Raw genomic sequence first — 21,423 nt, 5'->3', positions numbered from 1 at the left:
TATAAAGGACTCAGAAAACGTTCATCTTACAAAGGACTTGGCCAGTATTTTGACAAACGTATTTTATACATTCGGATAATTTTAACTAAACAAAAATTCATTTGATACTTAATGAATTATATATTTGGACGACATATTTTCATATAAACATATAATAATTCATGGTTTAATATACATAGAGCTGGGCAAAAAAAAATTTAAAAAAAATATGTGGGCGATTATGAAGGTATAGGTAGCCGCACAGAAGCCGAGGCCAAAAAAACTGCATTCCGTCCATTCAAATAGGTGATATGATGACATGGAGGTCGGATTACTCCAAAAGCTCATTTCGTCCGTACCAGTAGGGATTAGGGGGCCATTAAGGCAAAAGGCAATCAAAGCATCGATTGAATATTTCCCAATAGATAGGCTAAAATTAAAAAATAAAAACAAATACTCAATTTAATATTACCTTTTTTATAGATTTTCTGATCAATTTTGTTGAACCCCTATTTTTTATGAATTTGACCAAATTTGAAAACAGTTCGCTCCTGAAAAATTTAACATTAATATTTTTTGCTAATAATTTATTTTATCCTTATTACAAATTTTTTTCTTAGATGAATTTTTTCATAACCAAATAATTGAAATTTTCATACTGACAAAAATTTTTTGCCAGCACTGCATACATATTTTTATATTTAATTATTTTCTTTATTTCGTTTCTTTACAGGTACGTATATAGTTATTTTGTTGGACGTAAGTAAATTTTGTATATTACATATATATTCAGTGAATACATTATTTCCATATATTTTACGTTCACTTTTTTAGCAGTGTTTTCACCTGCCTGCGGACTTGTACGTATGAAATAATTTTATATATGAGATGATGACTAAACCAATTTTAAAATTTGCAATACCTTTTCCTGTTTTATAAAATGCATTAACGTAGGCACCGAAGTCGGTAGGACTGACAGTGGTGACTTTTTTTATTTTTGTTTTCAGAAAACAAATTTTAGCACTCAGGTTGTATCTTTGTTTTTACGCAGCAATCATCAAAACTATATTACAAGTTAATGCAGTCTGAGCACGCAAAGGCCTCGCCGAACATACATAGGACATAGGTCGATGCAGAGGCAGAAGCTGCGGCTCGGTTGAAACGTTTTGTACTAACAAATGTGAAAACAGCCATGTACAATGAATATTAATTTGTATGGTCTTATTATATCAGGCAAACTATTTTAACATAATTGTGGGATTTTGATCGGAGTATTGCGTATGAAATACCACACGAATGAGTTTAAATGCAAGCATCGCATGGTGAATCGGAATTAATGAAAAGTTCAAATATAATTTTGAAGTTATATACGATGTTTGCGAGAAATGCATTTCTTGTTCTTTGACACTACAACCGTGTCGGTCTGGGCCGAGAACAAACAACTTTGTGAAATCTCGCCAGTTGTGTATCCCAAGAGCAACTGTAACTGTAAAGCTATAAAGTGCTATAACTAAGCCAATTTGGTATAAAGGATCACACTAGGGAGGGGCATATATGGATGACATTATTTTGGGAAAGTGGGCGTGTTCTACTAAGTTTTTTGTACATATCTGGTAAACTACTATAGCTATATTAATCAAACTTTCTAGAGCCATTTCCTCTTACCTCATTTTGTGGTCTAAAAATGAAGGAAATCGGATTATAACCACACCTACCACACCTGCCATATAAAGGTTATGCTGAAACTACTAAAAGTGCTTTAATTCAGTAAGGAAAAGCAACAGAAACCATAAATTTCATGGCAAAGATGGTACAGCAGTGCTGCACTCAAAATGGTATAACAAATAGATGATGGGCGTGGCGCCGCCTACTTATGGGTCAAAAACCATACCTCAGGAACTCAGGTTCCTAAAAATGTTCAAATCCAAAATTCGCTTATATAAAAATATATATTATAGAGGTGCCTTGTGTAGGCGAACAGTAAGAGACGAAATGAAAGCGCACGGGTGCCATAATTTGACAGTGAGAAATTGTCTGAATTGTCTGGTTACGATGCGTGTCACGCACATCCTGGCGTTGGCTATAAAGTAAAATTTCGCTGTTGTTGATAATTTTGCTTTTGTCTTTCTATTCCGTTCCTATTTAAGGTGTTCGCTTCGTTTCCACTTTAGGCTCAACCATACCATGTGAGCATACATTTTTGTTCTTACGTCTGTATAATAAGGTATTTATATACACGTAGACACATTTACACAAGTATACATACACATTGCTCCAACTCATACTAATTTATTTTCAGCAAGCAATGAATTACGTCGGTGCGGCCGTACGCGGTCGTACGCGTTCGTGTCAAGTGAGGTATGTGGACAGCCCAGGGGTTCGCTGCGCTGGTGACTGGCGTAAAATACTAATTTATTCGTTTACAGATGTTCCATTATTGTATGCCTATTTTCATAAGGCTTATGTTTTATGAGCCAGCAAAAAAATACTGGAAAATCTGAAACTAATCAATTATACAATATTTAAAGAACGTTATAGTTTTTTCTTAGCAGAATTTTACTAAATATTAATGCTATCGCCCGCACACATATCGCAAGATCACTGCAAAAATCGAAAATGACAACCTACAAGGTTATCCCATAAAATAACTCGTTGTTAAAAGTCGTTGTACTTAGTTTGATTTCAGGCAGGCATTTTTAGTTTAAATATAAAGTATTTAAAGTATACCTCCTGCTTACCCTGCAGGAAACGCAATTTTTATATTTTCGCAACAAAGTTGCTAAACAGAGTATTATAGTTTTGTTCACATAACGGTTGTTTGTGTCACCAAGAAATAAAAGAGTTAGATATGGGGTTATATATGTATATAAATGATCAGGATGGCGAGTGGACTTGAAATACGGATGTCTGTCCGTCCGTCTGTCCGTGCAAGCGATAACTTGAGTAAAAAGCAAAAAAAGTGAAGCATATTTGGATGTAATTTTTTTGGGGAAAGAGGCGTGGCCCCCCACTAATAGGTTTTGTGTATATATCTCGCAAACCAATAAAGCTATACAACTTTCTGCACTCGTTTCCCTTACGTACCCCATCATACACCACGAAAGTAGTGGAAATCGGGTAATAACCAAGCCCACCTTCCATACAAAGACCTTGTGCATCCCAAGAGCACTTTTAATAGTTTTAAACATTGCTCAAAGAGCTTCGATAGCGAAAGTTCAACTGTTCTAAAATCTTCTTTATTCAGAGACTCACGTTTCATGTTGCTTGAATGGCAGCGCTTCTTCATAATGAAACTTTAGAATTTCTCATTGAACGAGAGTGTAAAGTAATGGTTCAGTTCTCTCATTTCCGCTCATTTCACAAACACAAAAACTGAACCTTCATTCAGTTCCATTTTTCTTAATCAGTTTAAATTGACACTCGAGGTCAAATTAATTGAGTTTTTATTTTGTTCTTCATACCACATTACAGTCAAATGTACATATGTATATGTGGGTACAATCCACATTTTCTCCCGTTTTTTGCATCTGTGTGACCATTTCGATTAAAGAAGAATAAACTAAAACTAAAAACATTAATATGAGGTGCACTAATTTCAATCGCAAACTTCTTATTTAACGAATAAAAATTTACAGAGACTGAATTCGCTAATTAATTTTGATTATGGGGATGGAATAGTACTGCATTTTAAAGTACAAAAAATTAAAAAAAAATATTTACCGTAATTTTTTCTTGTTCTCAATTATATTATATACATATTAGTTGCCTTCGATTCGCCGAGCATTGGAGAGAATCTGCGCAATAAACGATTTATTTACGTTCATAATAATTTTTTCTTTGTGTAATTTTTATGAATTCGATTGAATAACTTTGTTGTTGATTTTACGTTTAATATATTTATTAATGAATTTAATAAATATTTATAGCTATAACTAATATTGTTAACTACTTATATTGGAAGGTCACAAAATCCGTTTGTACTTTTTCAACATTTGCATTTTGCCTAAATGTTTTCCATATTCAAAAAGGGAAGTCATTGCTAAATCATAATTTTTCAAAAAGGAGCCATTTCTGTACATATGTATGTACATCTATAATTTTTAATTGTGTGTGACAAGAGGTAGAGAAGATATATCCGATATATAATACATAAGTCAACCGCCATGACGGCCCCTAAATGTTGGGAAATTTGACACGCCGAAACGTTACAAAATTTTTTAGTCACTTTAGTTTTAAACATTTATGAATGTTCCATAATTATGTTTCAATGAACAAGAAGGAAAAAGGCCAACACGTGTGGCGCAGCTGTAGAGTTAAATATAATACTTCTTTGTATTTACTACTACGAGTAACACATTCTTTCATTTATGGGTTGCCTGCCCATCATTGTTTGGCTATCTCGAAAAAAGTGTGCGTTGGTATATGTATCTACATTTGAATGGACTGAAACATTGAAAGGCATAAATATTTTACATCTTTATAAAGTTCGTTCGGCGGACCTAACACTTATACGAGACATTGTAAAATTATTATTTCATATCTATATACAGTGGAACATAAATTTTTCAAAAAACTGTAAAATATAGATTTATACACAGTTTAATTTATTTACTTCGCATAAAGTCTTATGTAGATACATTAAAACATGTATTCTATAGCTTTGTTTGTTGCAGTTTGCTATTGTTTGGCTCTTGACGTCTATATCATATTTTTTAGTGTAAAATCATATTTTTTTGTTCGCCTCCATACGAATATAGGGACTCTTTTAAAATTGTTCCTTGATAGTAGAATTTTAATATTTGTATTATGTCTTGGTCGAAAAGTTCGATTTAATGAAGGAAATTTGTATGAAATTTTATTTCTATTGTCAGTTTAAGATTTTGAGTTATGGAGAACTTCGAGTTATAGAAGTTCGACCTATGGAAGGAAATTTGTATGAAATTCTATTGCCAATTTAAAGGTTCGAGTTATGGCGATCTTCGACTTATAGAAGCTCGAGTTATCCACTGTATTTATTATATGTACATATGTATATTAGAATATCATATCAGATTTTGAACTTGTATATAGCGAACATAATTGATTTTGACTGTCTTCAATAGTTATTTTAATTTCACTTAATTCCAGTATCGGACAAATATTTACAACTGCATTGAGGAATATACAAGTTTTTTTTTATATTCAATAAGACTAAGTAACGCAACTGAAGGTAGTACAATATTTTGTATGTATAAAGTAAAAGAAAATCCGAGTATATATTGGATAGGCCTTGCTCTCGATAACTTCACTTCATTTCATCAGGTATAATTTTTACAATTTTAAATTTCATTCAGGTTTAACGCTTAAATAACTATCTAAAATAAAAAAGTAAATAATTTTTTGTTCAAATGCATTCCATGCAAATGCGATAATAGCGCAAACGAGAGCTAGGAAAACAATTGTTTAGTGCTTTTCGACTTTGCCGATGAGTGTAACGGTGCTATTATGGCGCCAACCAGAATTGTAAATCCAATTATATGAATTGTATTAGCTCTGCTAATAACATTAGTTTTGTTTTTTTATTTGCATAGATGTTTTGTTTTGGAACTGGATCTAAGAAGTCGTCATTGGCGTTATACGTTTAAAAATATTTTCTTTCAAGCTTGCCAATTAACATATTTTTTTGTACGGGTTTTATTTTCTCACATATGTATGTATGTATATACAAAAATATATTTAAACATATGTATTTTTATAAATATGCATCAATTTAGAGCCATATTAAAAATATTTGGTAGTTACTTGGCCGCTAAAGAAACTGACGTCAGGGAAGACGAAATAAATATGTACCTTAGAAATGCAAAAAGTAAGAAATTATGTACTTTCTGAGGATAATACAAATAGAAATAACGACATTTTCGCTACATTCTTCACTGGTCCGTATTTGACAAAAAATACGTCACCGAAACTTTTTCATTATAAATGAGTCTTACAAAAGATAACCTTAAAGTAGACGTTATACAAGCATAGATGATATTAAAAGCGCATAGCTGAAAGAGCTAAAGGTTATCCCAAAAATCGAGTTTAAGAAGTGTGCATAATATTGAATGGGGACTATTTTAAATGCGACAACATTAATTGAGACGAATGAATAAATAAATTACTACTCAGTAATGTACGCAGATTCTAGGATCACCCTATTATAGACTCTTTTATTTAGGTATGCATGGACATCTATCACCAAATCTCCCTTTCTTTTTTACAGCAATTTTCATTTTAAAGCGTATATATGTATATAAAGTTTACACCGTAATTCATTAAACCCAATAATACATTACTTACGAATTCCTCACTCACAATTGCGTAGTGACTTTTCAAAAGACTTTAACTTTTTTCTTTTTTTTTTAATGAAAATATTTACATACCTACTGAAAAATAGTTTTTGTGTTTAGGAACTATGTTATATTGCTCTAACTACACAATTTGATTAAAATAGAACCTTGCCATTTATAGCTACACAATATCCCCATTTGTTGTGTACTTTTTAGTAAATATCCCCTTTAGTTTTGTACTACGTTGTAAATATCCCCTTTTGCAATATACATAATACACAATATTGTCGTGTTTTCATACTCTCGCAACAAAAGTTGCTAAGAGAGTATTATAGTTTTGTCCACATAACGGTTGTTTGTAAGTCCTAAAACTAAACGAGTTAGATATAGGGTTATATATACCAAAGTGATCAGGGTGACGAGTAAAGTTCAAATCCGGATGTCTGTCTGTCCGTCCGTGCAAGCTCTAACTTGAGTAAAAATTGAGATATCTTTATGAAACTTGGAACACGTGTTCCTTGGCACCATAAGAAGGTTAAGTTCGAAGATGGGCGGAATCGGACCACTGGCACGCCCACAAAATGGCGATAACCAAAAACACATAAAGAGCTATAACTAAGCCATAAATAAAGTTATGAAAATCAAATTTGGAACGTAGGATCACATTAGGGAGGGGCACATTTGAATGTAATTTTTTTGGAAAAATGGGCGTGACCCCGCCCACTCATCGGTTCACAACTACGTCTACTTCCCATATAACTCAATTTTGAATCCTTCTGATTCGTTCACTTTATAATGTATACATAAGGAACCGATAAAAAAGATAGCGAAATAAAACTTTACACAAATACTGTATTTGAGCTGTGACATCACTTGTGGAAAAATTGTCAAAATCGAACCATGACTTTTCAAGGCCCCTAATATCAAACATCAAGAACTCAGTGCCTAAGGGTAATTTTTCACCGAAAATGTAGGTAAATCTATACTAATATTATAAAGCTGAAGAGTTTGTTTGTTTGTTTGTTTGAACGAGCTAATCTCCGAAACTACCGGTTCGAATTGAATAATTATTTTTGTGTTGGATAGTTCATTTAACGAGGAAGGCTATAGGCATCACGCTGCGACCAAAGCGAAGAAACAGTGGTAAATGTGTAAAAAACGGGGGACATTATTTATCTTTGAGGGCTTCCGTTCCTTGCGCTGCGAAAGCGGAGCCGGAGGGGGTGTAGCTCTACGAGCGCAAATTTGTTTTTGCGATATATTATCATCGTAATAGTAAAATAAAAGGGATATTTGTTTTAATTATGAATATTTGAATGTGTTTTTGTGTGCATATATAGTTAGACATATAGACATACATATGTTCGGAATATGTTGAATATTCTTCGTGTTTTTTTTGATATGTAAACTCATATAAAACTCAAAAGGAGGTCGAAGAAATGGTTTAGGAGAAAAATAATGGGAAATGTTAAATAAATAATAAAGTAAATGCGAGTAGTATGAGACCAAATACTTATCTCTTGCCTCGATGTTTTGGTCTATATTGAGAATACAACTAAGACGGAAATTCAACAGATTATATTTAAGACAAAGTTTTTGTTCTTCTTATTCAGAGACTTTTTAATCTATACTACTATTATAAAGAGGAAATATTTGTATGTATGTTTGTATTGAATAAACTCGAAAACTACTGTGCTGATTTAAAAAATTCTTTCATTATTGGAAAGCTTTATTCACCCTGAGTAACATAGGCTATACTTATTGCTAGATTCTTAACTTTCAGGAAATAGTTCCCAGGTGAGGGTATCAAAAAGACTCCGTGATGGAGAATCTTAATCTGAAACTGAAAATCATCTTGCATATCATTCTCTTCGAATCGCAATCGCGTGCCAGAAAGTCGAGTAACGAACGTTCGCAGCTACTTGCTGAACAAAATTTCAAAACCTGCCAAGTATGCGCTTGAGAGTCGAGTACGGAGCGTATGCTGTGTCTTGAAGAACAAAATATTAGAAATATACAAGCTCGCACTAGGCCGTCGAACTCTGAGCGTTCCCAACGCCTTCATAATCAGAGAGAAAGACAACGGGCACAAAAGACTAGAGGTCGTAATCAGGTATTAGCTCATTGCAAATAAAATATAATTTCATGTTCGATTTTTACTAATTTTACTTTTTTTTTTTTAAATAAACCCTCACAAAAAACGGGAAACGTATACACATAAGAATGTAAAAACTTATAACTTTTGAAATGTTTATTTAAACCCGTGCGAAGCCGGAGCGGTCAGCTAGTCTCTAAATAAATTGCGAGAGTATAAAATGTTCGGTTGCACCCGAACTTAACCTTTCCTTACTTGTTTTGTAGTTATATCCTTTCTTTCGCCACTATTTAGATCTTCTACGATTTTCTCATCCATGATGTGGTAAAATCAAACAAAGTCGTTAAAATCCACTCGAAATTAGGTGCAGCAAAATAAAAAATGCATTTTAAGCCGATATCCGAAACAAATAAGTTTTAAGGAATAATAAAATAAAAAACTGAGTAAAAGTAAATATCGTGTTTTGAAAAGTCTAATACACACTATTAACAATTAATTTGTACATATCATTTTATGTTACGAAATGAACAAAGCACTATTTTTATGGATGAAAATATGTATCCCGTTTTGAAACGAACGCTCATATTTAAAGCTTTTTTACTTGGAATTTATCTCATTCAGATCATAATCCAAGTGACTAAATTGTGTTTATTAGCACTAAGAAAAAGACTGCATACTTAGTTTAAAAAAATTTAAATATCCCCAGTAATCCCCGCTTAGGTGCACCTTCTTAACCTGCAAGACTTTTGAGACACTTAAGTGGGAAAGGCACTTAAATAAATCCCGCTTAAATACTTGGAAGTAATATTATAGAATGAAAATCATATTTATTTCTTTTTAATAACAAAAATACTTATTAATAACAATAAATATGAAAAAAAACATTACAAAAATATGTGTATGTTTTCCTTTTGACAATACTCAGCGCATTTAATGTCAAAAATATTAAAAGGCACTTAAAAGAGCATAATAATAATAATTTCAGCGGGAAAGGCACATATGCGGAAGCTCTTAAGCGGGGATTTATATATGGAAATTTGAGCAAAATATCGTCACTTAAGCGGGAAAAGCACTTAAACGGTGGGGCCCTTAAGAGAGGATCACTGTATTATTAGATAATTAGGCAGTGTATATGCACTGTAGTGCTCTTGACCAACAGTTTAAAACAACATACAAATGCATACACGAGTATACACAACTGTGTAGTGTGTACATAATTTTGCTGTTTTGTGTTCGAATTTGCTCTTGAGCAGAAGTGTATTTCGATGAACATCTGCTTAATTTTTCATTTACTATACTCATATTTGACTTAATATGGATTGTAGTTTAACATGGGCATATTAGGGGTTACGGTGGAATCTACGTCAGATATGCTTAGTTATCAAAGTGGCAAACTATAGTATAGATTTTCGATGGTGTCACAGAATCTTTCCGAAAATAAGCAGACTCCGCTTTGTGATTAAACTTTAAATCAATTAAATCGTAGCTAAAATATGAAATACTCTTCACCATAATATTCTTAGAAATACCGAAACTGGTGTACTCTATGAGCTACACTATTAACAAACGTTGTTGAATGTATTGCAAAACATTATGAAATGTTAAAAGCCATGAAAACATTTAACACCCATTAAAAACGTTATATCTTCCTTGCTTTGCGTGCATTTCTCACGCTTTTATGGTTTCATCGCATTAAGGCGGGACTTGTGTCCGTTACTCTCAATGTCAATATACTACTGCTTCGCAGAACGTGGCTTAAATGAAAAATTTACACGAAATAAGCGAACATAGTAAAAAGCAAAGAAACGAATAAAGACGAGGTGATGGCTTAGTGAAAATGTTTCGTTTTGTTTGTGTATACTACAGAGTGATACAGGAAATCTAGTTATAACCACCCTTATCCTCCTTGTAATGGTAATATTCGGAATTCCTAAATAATTGTACAAATAGAATAGCTTCAAATATTTTTCAATAAGCGTAACACCGCGTACATACATATATGCATACATGTGTATATGGAAAGCCAACGAAAAAGTCAGAATTAATTTAAATTTTATAAATGTAGCTCTACATTTTGCGGTAATAGCTGAAACATTTCAATTAACAATATGATTATTATTATTTTTTTTGTTTTCTCGAAATACACAGATGTCGTTGATGGATAATGCAGAAATGGTTCTTTTGACGTTTCGTTGTTGTTTCGCTGCATGAAAATAATTTGCATTAAATTTTTGGCAAAGGCCACCGTTCTACTTTCGTTTGTTGTTTTTAACCGTGCCAGAGGTCCTTATGGCACCACAGAGTCCGTGCCAACATTGTGCCTCATATTAGTATAGTATATGTGTGGTAAATAATTGAAATTTAAAATTATATAATATACTGAGCAACTATTTACGGCTATGAGCATTTATAAAAGAAATTCCTTTGTTGAAAAATGCACTTTTGGGCTGGATGCCTCTTATTGTATATACATACATATATACATATATATATATATAAATTATATACGGGCAATTTAAACGTCATACGTTTTCGATGACTTTTTAATATCGCACGTTCGTCTTTTTATACTCTCGCAACAAGTTGTAAAGAGAGTATAATTGTTTGGTTCACATAACGGTTGTATGTAACACCTAAAATTAAAAGATTTAGATTTAAGGTTATATTTACTAGGGCTCTTACAATTATTCGAATAACCTGAAAACCGATTATTCGAATACCCGGTTTGTAACCGTTAATATGAAAATTAACCGATTTATACTATTCGATTAGTCGAAATTTGCGATTTCGAATAGCTGCTCTGCTGCGAGTATTTGAATAAATGAAAATTGTTTGATATCCAAGCAGCCTTTGATTTTTGATTGTTTTTATTTGTGAAAATGTCAATTGTCATAATTTTTCGAGAGTTTCACTTTTTTCAATAAAAATAGAAATTTATCCAGATAGTCGGAAATGAGCGGTTAATCGAATAGTCGACAACTTACGATTCGAATAATGCGCTATCCGGTTAATTCGGTTAGTCGATTAGTCGAATACCAAGAGCTCTAAAATATACTTAAGTGATCAGGATGACGAGTGAAGTTCAAATACGGATGTCTGTCTGTCCGTCCATCCGTCTGTGCAAGCTTCAACTTGACTAAAAATTTAGATATCTTGATGAAACTTGGTTCAAACACACTAGGAAGGGGCATATCTGGATGCAATTTTAAAGCCCATCTTCGTTCACTTAGCAATCTATAAATTAAATTAATTATTAACCAGTGAAGATATCGGAACAAAACTGTGCACATATATTGTGTTCACCCATCTTAAAATCACCGAAATTGGGCTATAACTTTTCAAAGCTCCAGATACCGAACATATGGACCTCATGACTCGAGGCAAAATTTTTTTCGAAAATATAGAAATTCAGAGAATAGGTTTTCCTTATAATAGTGTAGTACTGTGCCAAAATTGGGCTAAATCGGGTCAAATCTAGTGAAATTGTATGTTGTTTTAATAATAATAAATAATATATAACTCTCGCTTAATACCCCTGACAGACGGCGTCGTTAATTCGGGTTAACTGCTTTAATCGGGGTTAATTCGAGAGTTATCTCAGTTAACTCCGTTTGCTAACTCCCATTTAATCCTCAAAATTTTAGAGAGTTAGTGGGAGTTCGTAGCATTTTCGTTGGCAACATTGTTAAACATGGCCGCTTTTAACCTATTGTGAATGAAAATATGCAATACTGACAGCTGTTTTTCAATTAAATGTAAACAAAAGCATACGCATGCATTGAAATAGCAAAATTTTTTTTTAATTTTTTAATAATGACTGATTTTGTACTAATTGTGCGGCTAATAACCGCAATATTTGCTTTCTATCCAATTTTATTTTACTAAAATTAAATATTGCCAATCAGCTGTTTATGAGAGTTTATATGTCTGTATACTAAGTGCTGGCAAGTGATAATTAGTCAAGTTTCTGCTGGAAAAGCGTTTCTTTACTTATAAATTAGCAGAAGAGAGCGTCAGCTGATCGCATGAGAGCTGCTAGTTTCTGCTGGTGGTATTTTCGCTAGCAGCCATCAGATGTAGAAACAGCTGTTGAATGAATGTGTAAATCAGGGCTGCTTTGAGTATTTGCTATGATTTAGTTCTTTTGAATGATTTTTGTTTATTAAAATTAAATTAAATATTCAATAAATAACGATGAAAACACAAATTGTAAATGTTTAAACTAATTATAATTTGATATAAACGATAATATACGGTCATATGTGCATATATTAATTAATTGATTGTTTTTTGTTATACTAGTCAATTGCATTTTTACTGTCATTCATTTACTTCAGTTTAAAAGATCTTGAATAACAATTTATTCAATATTATATTGATTAATCTTTAAGATGTAATACGACGTAATTGCCAAAAACAGCACTCGGATGTCCATCTGCTAATTTTTTTCCGTTTCTTAACTTTTACTAGCTGTGAGAGTAACTTGCATTTTTTGAAATTTTCCTCTCCCAAAAAGCCAGTAGCTGCCAGCAGTAAATATACAAAGCTTGTAACTCGTTTTGATGCCGTCTGTCTGTCAAAAGCGCAGTTAACCGGGGTTAACTCTTCCGTCTGTCTAGGCTATAAAGCGTGCCATTACTGTTAAGTCAACTAAATTAGATATGCGTGGATAACTACATAAAGTGATATGCAAAATATTTCTGGGTATATACGATATAAAAAAACCAAAAAATTAATAAATTTAAAATGTTTTTAAACTATAAAACAGAATTTAAGTTCAGGCTAATAGTAAATATTTATATGTGCATTTTACTATTTTTACCAGTAAATCCTATACATTGGAGTTTAACTGAAAGAAATGTTTATTTTAATAGTGCGTAGCATTGTTCTTTGTTCATTGTTCTTATATATAAATTAAGCCACTTAATCATAGAATTATCTATTTATCGAAGAATAGTTATGTAAATATTGGCCAATTCTTGCTTTATGGCTAATTGAAGGTGACGCAGTGTCTCAAACTGCTTTCCGTTTTGAAAAACAGGAGCAGAATGGATCCCCCAGAGATCCTCAATAGGATTTAGGTTCGAACTCAATGCTGCACATTGTAATAAGGGAATTTTCCGACCGCTTAAGACGTTTTTCGTGTGGATTGATATGTCCAGTTATATTCCATAAATATTTGCAGCAAATTTTATTAACTCGCTGTCTAAAATATCTAAATAAATATTAGCATTCATTTCAATAGATATAAAACATGTATGTAGATGTCTTTCCACTGCAGCAAAATGCAGCCCATTTGGGCTGCTATTTAACAATAAATATAATTAGAAAAATTATTTGGAAATAATTGGAAAAATTATATTTCTTGTTATTTGCAATCTTAACTTGGTCCATATTTGGCGGCTACTTATCGAGTCCGCAACTGCTAGCCGTCGAATCATCCTTTTGCACCGCTCATCAATTTTGTTTTTCGTCAGCTGCGTTGCACTGTCCCATAATTAATGGGGTTTTTAAGAAATTTTGATATACGGTTTTGATGTCGCTTTGGTCTAGAAGCATTTTGGAACCTCTGTCATGCATTCTTATGATTATTCCTTGTTCCTCGGTTAATAAACTAGTACTAAGAGGTATTTTAGGCTTAAAGTTAAATAAATATAATCAAATATTTAATATTTCATTAAGTTAATACACCTACATTAATTTTGCGAACAAATTGTAACTAAAAAGAGACACTTTCAGTAAGAAAGATCAGCTAGACTGATTTTGCACATATACATACATATTTACTATGCAATACCCAATTCCGAAAAGCAATTCCAATATGTAAAAAAGCAGAAATGCACATATACTTCTTTGAATGAGGTATTACGGTGTGTTTTAGCCATCCATAAAGTTCTATGCAGAAGAATTAGACAATGAGAATGTTTGAATGAGTTAACAGACGTAAAGAAAACCATGCCAACGTATTTTGTCATTTTGACAAATGTCATTCTTTCTGAGTACTAAAACACTCATAGGAACCATTGACGTCGGCAGCCCTCGCACAGAAACAACGATTACACTTCTCTTAGCAACTTTGAATTTGCGTAATCAGTGGGTAAAGCTTTTGCTTCATGCAATACACTTCCCTAGCATATCATACTGACCATATTATTGTTGTTTTTCGAGTCTGTTTGTGTTCTCCTCTCTAATTTATATGAACGTTCAATTTCTTTTAGAAAAAATTCACATCTACTCTTTTCAATTCGTCGTAGTTATTACATTCGTGATTATTCATTAGGTAACAACTGTTTTGCTATTAATGATCAATGATTTAGAAAAAAATTTTAAAATACAATTGCTATTCAGCAATGAAAGGGCCACCAGTCCAGTTTATGTGAGGTAATGTGACGAATCATGCGTTTCGTCGCCGGGATTTATCATATCTATTCGACTGGCTTTGGTGAAGTGATTCAATACGTTTAGCTTCATTGCATTCACTGCGTAACAAATGAGAAAATACAAGTTTGCCAACAAACAGGCCACCACCAATAGGAACCCATCAATTAACTGTATGATCACACATTTACATAACTGCTTACATGTGTAGCTATGTATATATGAAAATATTTGGTAATACGTCGTCTTAAAATAATTGAAGGAAGTAAGTGGTTTCAGAGCAATTGTAAAAAGATTATTATGTACATATGTATTATTTGATTTAAGTTATTGTCAGTTTCACAGCATGCCAAAGCCTATATTTCTTAAATGCAGAAATATAAGTGAAAACTTCGTAGAGTTAGAGAGACTTCGAGTTATAGAATTTTAATTAAAAAAAGCTGTAAAATATAGATTTATACACAGTTTTATTTATTTACTGGCATAATGTTTTATGTCCATGCGTTAAAATATGTATTCTGTATTTTTTTTTGTTGCAGTTCGCTATTGTTTGACCCTTGACGTCTGTATCCCATGTCTTTGTGACATGATTTATGCAACTCATAAGTTTTAGATCAAATTTTTCGATCGCCTCCATGCGATACAGAGAGACTCTTTTGAAATTCAGTCTCAATAGTAAAATTTAAAATTTTGTATTATGCCCTGGTCGAAAAGTTCGATTTGTGGAAAGAAATTTGCCTTATATTGCCACTTAAGAGTTCGAGTTATGGAGAACTTTGAGTTATTGAAGTTCGAGTTATGGAAGGAAATTTGTATGAAATTTGTCTTCTAAACGCTATTGCCAACTAAAAAGTTCAAGTCATGGAGATCTTCGAGTTATAGCAGTTCGAGTTATAGAAGTTCCACTGTATCAGTTGGTAGACCATGAAGTCAGTTAACGATTCGATTTCTCTGTACAAACTATTCATCATTGAGCTGGCATATACTTACAGTCCACAAGCTCCTACATTGAATACAGTTTTTTACAGAAGCGGATTGTAATATATGACTCAATCAAATATATTGGGTACATGTCACCAGTGCTTATCAAAGGGTGAGTTTACCTTGTCAAAATATTTGCTACTCTCCATCGGTTTGCAAATCGCAAACAGTTGAAGTAGCTTTTGTTTTGTTACGTAACAATAATTAATACTTATTTTGAAACATATATTTGTTGTAATTTGTGCGTTTTTCGAACTTTAATACACGAATATATTAAATGAAAATAATTCAAACTCAAGTAATTCAAGACCTCAGACATCGAACATGAAAACCTCAGTCTCTTTAGCTAATTTGTTACCGAAATCATCGGTAAATCTCTCAGATATTTTATATGAACTTTCCTTTTAATATTATGCCTCTGTGTCAAAAATGGTTAAAAGCGGGTCATAACTACCCCTAGCTTACATATACCTATATTAGGTTTTCACACATGATTTATAAGCTATAAAGCCCACCTTATTTTTGAAAAACCTATAATCAGGTATAGGAGAGCTAGGGGAAGTTATAACCCGAGTTTAACAATTTTTGGCACAGACGCACACTTATAAAAAGATAAAGTTTCCCTCTGAATTAAGGACTTAAGGACTGAGTTTTTCACGTTCGATATCTGAAGCCTTGAAAAGTTATAGTTCGATTTAGAAAATTTGTCCAGAAGTGATGCCTCACTTCAAATACCGTATTTGTGTAAAGTTTTATTCCGCTATCGAAGGAATCATCTGGTATTCTAAATTAAGTTATATGTGGTTATTATCCGATTTCACCTATTTTTATGGTTTATGGAAATATGCACAAAAACGTATTAGGGGGCGGCGACACGCCCACTTTCCAAATATATGCATCCAAATATGCCACTTCCTAGTGCGATCCTTGATACCAAATTTTACTTTCATAACTTTATTTATGGCTTAGTTATGACACTATGTGTTTTCAGTTTTTGCTAGTTTGTTGGCGTGGCAATGGACCGATTTAAAACTACAAATGCTGTGTATGACTATAAAACCAATAATCGAGTATAGTAAATAATATTACGGTTATGCCAATAGTTATGGATATGGCGTTATGTTATAGCACCCCTAATTTAACCTTCAGTCACTAGTGTCACTAGTCCGATTTTCTCATTTTCAATAGCTACCCTACCATGGACCAAGGACCTTGTGTACAAAGTCAAGATATCTTAATTTTCACTCACGTTATCTGTTGCACGGACAGACGGACGGTCAGATAAACATCCGGATTTCCACTCGTCTCGTCATCCTGATCATTTTAATATACATATATAACCCTATATCTATCTCGTTTGGTTTTACATTGTAAGCCATGTGAACAAAACTATAATACTCTGTTAGCAACTTAATGGCAAGAGTATAAAAATAATATTTCGTGTTATCAAATAATTTTTATTTTTTTTTTATGAATTCTTTTGAAATCAACTTACAGTAACAGTTGTTGAATATTTTTATGAAAATAGGCTTAAAAGTTCAAATCGTTTAAAAAAATACATAACATTCAATATGTATAACATTAAAATAAGAGTAATGTGGGGCGAAGCGTCGACTATATATAATATTATTTCAGTGGGAATTGTCTTGAAGCGTGAGGACAGGAAAAATTTGGTGTAGGCTAAATCCAAAGAATGACTCATGCTTTATTTGTTTTTTTTTTTAATGGTCCCATTTATCCAACGCTATATATTTATGTACATATATCGATGTGTTTTCCCAGTTCAAGTGAATCAACAAGAATTATTCCATCTGATCTTATAATATAAACGCAATAACTTTCTCATGTCATTGTTACGTACAAATAATGAAAATAAAATAAAAAAATTAATTATGTTATACTTATATATATTTTTTTACTTGTATATTTAATTTAATTTTTACTTGTATATCGCCAGTCGCCATTTTTTGCATATTATCTATTATTATCACCCCTCATTATAGTATCTAAATATGTCAAAAATAGGCTACTGATCAAGACCAGTTTCTTCAAGTAAAGTTTATTTTGAGTAAAGCAATATATATACATATAGTTGAATTGTAATCGGATTACACCAAGAATTTCCAGGTTATTATTTATTATTTTAGTAGTATTTTGCTCTTCTACACTTATGTTAAATTTTATATGTCTTGGGCATATTTTCTATTGCATGTGGTCACATCTGTAAGAATCACTGACATTGTATTTAGTTGTGAAATTCCCTTGGCATTTCTGATAGCTATCTTCAGCAAAGAATTGTACCGCTGCGCAAATCTTCAGAATTGGATGGACAGTAGTTGATCGGTTGATGGATTTAAAATGCGGCCAACAAGTATGAAAATATCTGTTAAATCTGAATTAATGCGACATTCAAACTTTCCTCCCGACTCACGAAAAATAATTCATAACACTCAATATATGTAGTTCTTTTTCACATTTTAATTAAAAGAATTTATTTTTGTTTACTTCACAAATTGTCACTCGCATTTGAACAATGCTGCCATGTATTTTCAAAATAATTGTCAAAAATGTATTCTAGGATACTGAACCTGATAGCCTATCGTAATCTGAAATCTACCTTCAGTAGCCAGATCAACTACACTGGCGACTAATCTTCAGTAGCCTTACACAATTGGGGTGTTAATTCGCTACATTCAACACATTTTTATTTATCACAACCAGGATTGGATATATCACTATGTTTCACTTAACTTCTGGTCATAGTGGTGAATTCAGCATAACATGCAAGTGTTATCAAACTTTAGAATTATTAATGCGTAAACGTAATAGAACGTAATAACTATATGTATGTATGTATCAATGCTGAAGCTAAACGTGAGTTATAAAATAAACATAAATATCAGCAATCCAAACAGTTGGCAATTGTCTACTAACGAATTGCATCGCAATCGTCCATTAGATAGTTTAAACTATAGATAACTGAGTGATGAGAAGGAAAAATATATGAAACTTATTAATTATATTACCGTCTTATTTGGCAACAGAAACTGCATCTGCAGTATATACAACATTTCATCTTTATCGATTCACACGTTCACAATAAATTTCCATTTGGTGCCAAGTTGCTAGCCCTGAGCGATCGCCATGGGGTAGATACTTTGGGCGCAAATATTCACGCTGCGGTACCCAAATGCGGCTGCTAATTGCTTCGGATTTGTGTTGCTGCCGTATTTAAAAGTACTTGGTGGAACTCATATAAATGAGCCTCTCCTCCCCACCAGTCAAATCATGAGCTCAATGGCAACGATGCGCCTTTCTAATTCAAATTTATTGCTGGGTAGCAGAGGTGGTAATGGCTTTCATGTTTTTTGGTTTTTGGCAGCGAACTGAGGATTGCGATTAACCAGGCGGCAAAATTTGCCACGCCTGCAACGCTTGCCAAGTGGCAAGTTGTGATCATAAGTGATGAACGGTAAAGTTGAAAAATTATTAAATGCCAGCTGTCATATACACTTGTTCTTTATTACACAGTATTGCATATATACAAACTAATCGTAACTGAAAATTGTTATTAGGTAGATGTGTATGTCGTCAAGTATTTAAAGAACTTACATATAGTATTACAGTGATCCCCGCTTAAGTGCATCCCCGGTCGTTGTTTTTTCTCTAAATTTGCATTCCCCACTTAAAGCCTCCGTTTAAGTGCCTTTCCCGCTTAAATGAGTGTAAAGCCGCAAATAAAAAAATGTTTGCAATTTGCCACTTTTAAGTGTCTTTTATATTTTTTGCATTGAAAGTGCTGAGTATTGTCAAAAGAAAAACATACACATATTTTTGTAATGTTTTTTTTCATATTTATTGTTATTAATAAGTAATTTTGTTATTAATAAGAAATAAATGTGACTTTCATTCTAAAAGAAAAAAATAGTAGATCGATTTGAGAAAAAGCTTGGTGCTTGCGCCCTCGAGGCACTTAAGCCGAATTAATTTAAGTGCCTTGCCCGCTTTAGTGTCTCAAAAGCCTTACATCTTTAGCAGTGGCACTTAATTCAAATCATGCCAATCTTCTACAAGTTTACCGACATAAGTTAGTATGACCCGTTATGTAGATGGGTTAACTAATCCAGAAATTATGTTTATCTTATGTACTTAAGCAAAAAAACTTTATTCGAAATAAATAAATAAAGCTGTGTATAAATCTAAATATATTTTACATCTTTTTGAAGGATTTTATGTTTTAATGAAAACTTCTATAACTCAACGTTTTTTGTGGATGATGGTGATTCGTGTTAGGGAAGTTCAACTGTATTATGACTAAATGGGCTAAAACAATGGACTTGAGATAGTGATATATATCCGTTATGTTTTCCAAAGACCGCGCTTTAATGTCGGTATGTAATTAAAAACTTGTATATATTGAAGATATTATTTTCTTTTCCACAATCTAATCCACAAAAATCATGGCCAAGGCCTGTCTTCGAATGTGTTTTATATTCTCTTATACAAAAATTTTCTTATTATTACTTATATTTCTTATATAACACAGTATGAATATGACTTCTGATGATTAGGTTCAGTATCAGCCATTCAACTGGTCCAATCTGGTTTTATTGACAACGAAACGTTGAGAACTATACCGAATAGGATTACAAAACATGTCATACACTAACTCTGTTAATAAATGTTAAAGATGGTGCACCCGTATAACTGTTATAAGCATAATACTGGACTTTTATGGCCTTGTCTATTGATTTTTTAGTTAAGTAGAAACGCTCAACAAAAATAACAAATAAATAATAAAATTGCAACAAAATAGTATCCAAAAATTATAAAATTACTTAACATGGCTCTATTTATATTGACAAGCAGAAACGCTTAACAAAAATAATACATAAATAATTAAACGTGCTCGTGATGCGCCTAATAACCTACGAGTAACCTACGCAAATCGAAAGTGAATTGAGCTTGTGGAAATATTCCTTCGAATTGAATTTCGTGGTTTACTCATCACCCACTTTGGTATGCTTATAGCATAATAATATCTGCAGTTGACTCCAGTTAGGCGGCGTGGCGTGGTGATACTACGGTTAGTCTTGTTGTTTCAGAGTTACTAGGCCAATACGGATTGTTGTAATTCCGTTCACAATCACAACTGATTTAATCAATTGAATTTCGATGTGCGTTCATATTTAATTAAAAATGGCTGATACATATTGAGACTCTCTGCATACAGACATGGTTCGGCTATTACGAATTGAGGTGACACTTGTATGTTTGGCAAACTGGATTACCAAAGTTATTATTTCATTGATAATGAAAGCGATATCAAAAATGCACAAAATTACGTAACCTTATGCTATAACTGAAAGCATTATATTAAGTTTGATTACATGATTTACATATGCGTTATTGTTTTGGTTGACTAGCCATAAGCGCATACCAGTTTATGTACAGTGATCGCCGTTTAAGTGCCTTTCCAGCTTATGTGATTATATTTTGCGGCATCGTTGTTTTTTCTCTAAATTTACATAGAACCTTTTTCCTTAAGAGTCTTTCCCACTTGCCTGTAACATTTAAGCCACAAATAAAAAAATGTTTGCAATTTTCCTGTTTTAAGTGCCTTTTAATATTTTTTGCATTGAATGCGCTGAGCATTGTCAACAGGGAAACATACACATA

The 21,423-nt window shown here is 32.6% G+C and overlaps 1 protein-coding gene across 1 annotated transcript in view; it reads left to right on the top strand.

Moving 5' to 3' along the window:
- The window catches only part of LOC105213012 (ice-structuring glycoprotein), a gene marked incomplete at its 5' end in the record, with an annotated part of 73,006 nt that overhangs the window by 17,076 nt on the left and 34,507 nt on the right, over positions 1 to 21,423 (top strand). The window contains one exon of the mRNA XM_054229940.1: positions 713 to 738. Within this exon, the coding sequence (XP_054085915.1) occupies positions 713 to 738 (26 nt within the window). The remainder of the gene's footprint in view (positions 1 to 712; positions 739 to 21,423) is intronic.

This window comes from Zeugodacus cucurbitae, chromosome 4, assembly GCF_028554725.1.
Source record: "Zeugodacus cucurbitae isolate PBARC_wt_2022May chromosome 4, idZeuCucr1.2, whole genome shotgun sequence".
Taxonomy (NCBI): domain Eukaryota; kingdom Metazoa; phylum Arthropoda; class Insecta; order Diptera; family Tephritidae; genus Zeugodacus; species Zeugodacus cucurbitae.
The sequence above is the reverse complement of the archived record's forward strand: the minus strand, read 5'-3'. Positions and strand labels throughout refer to the sequence as shown.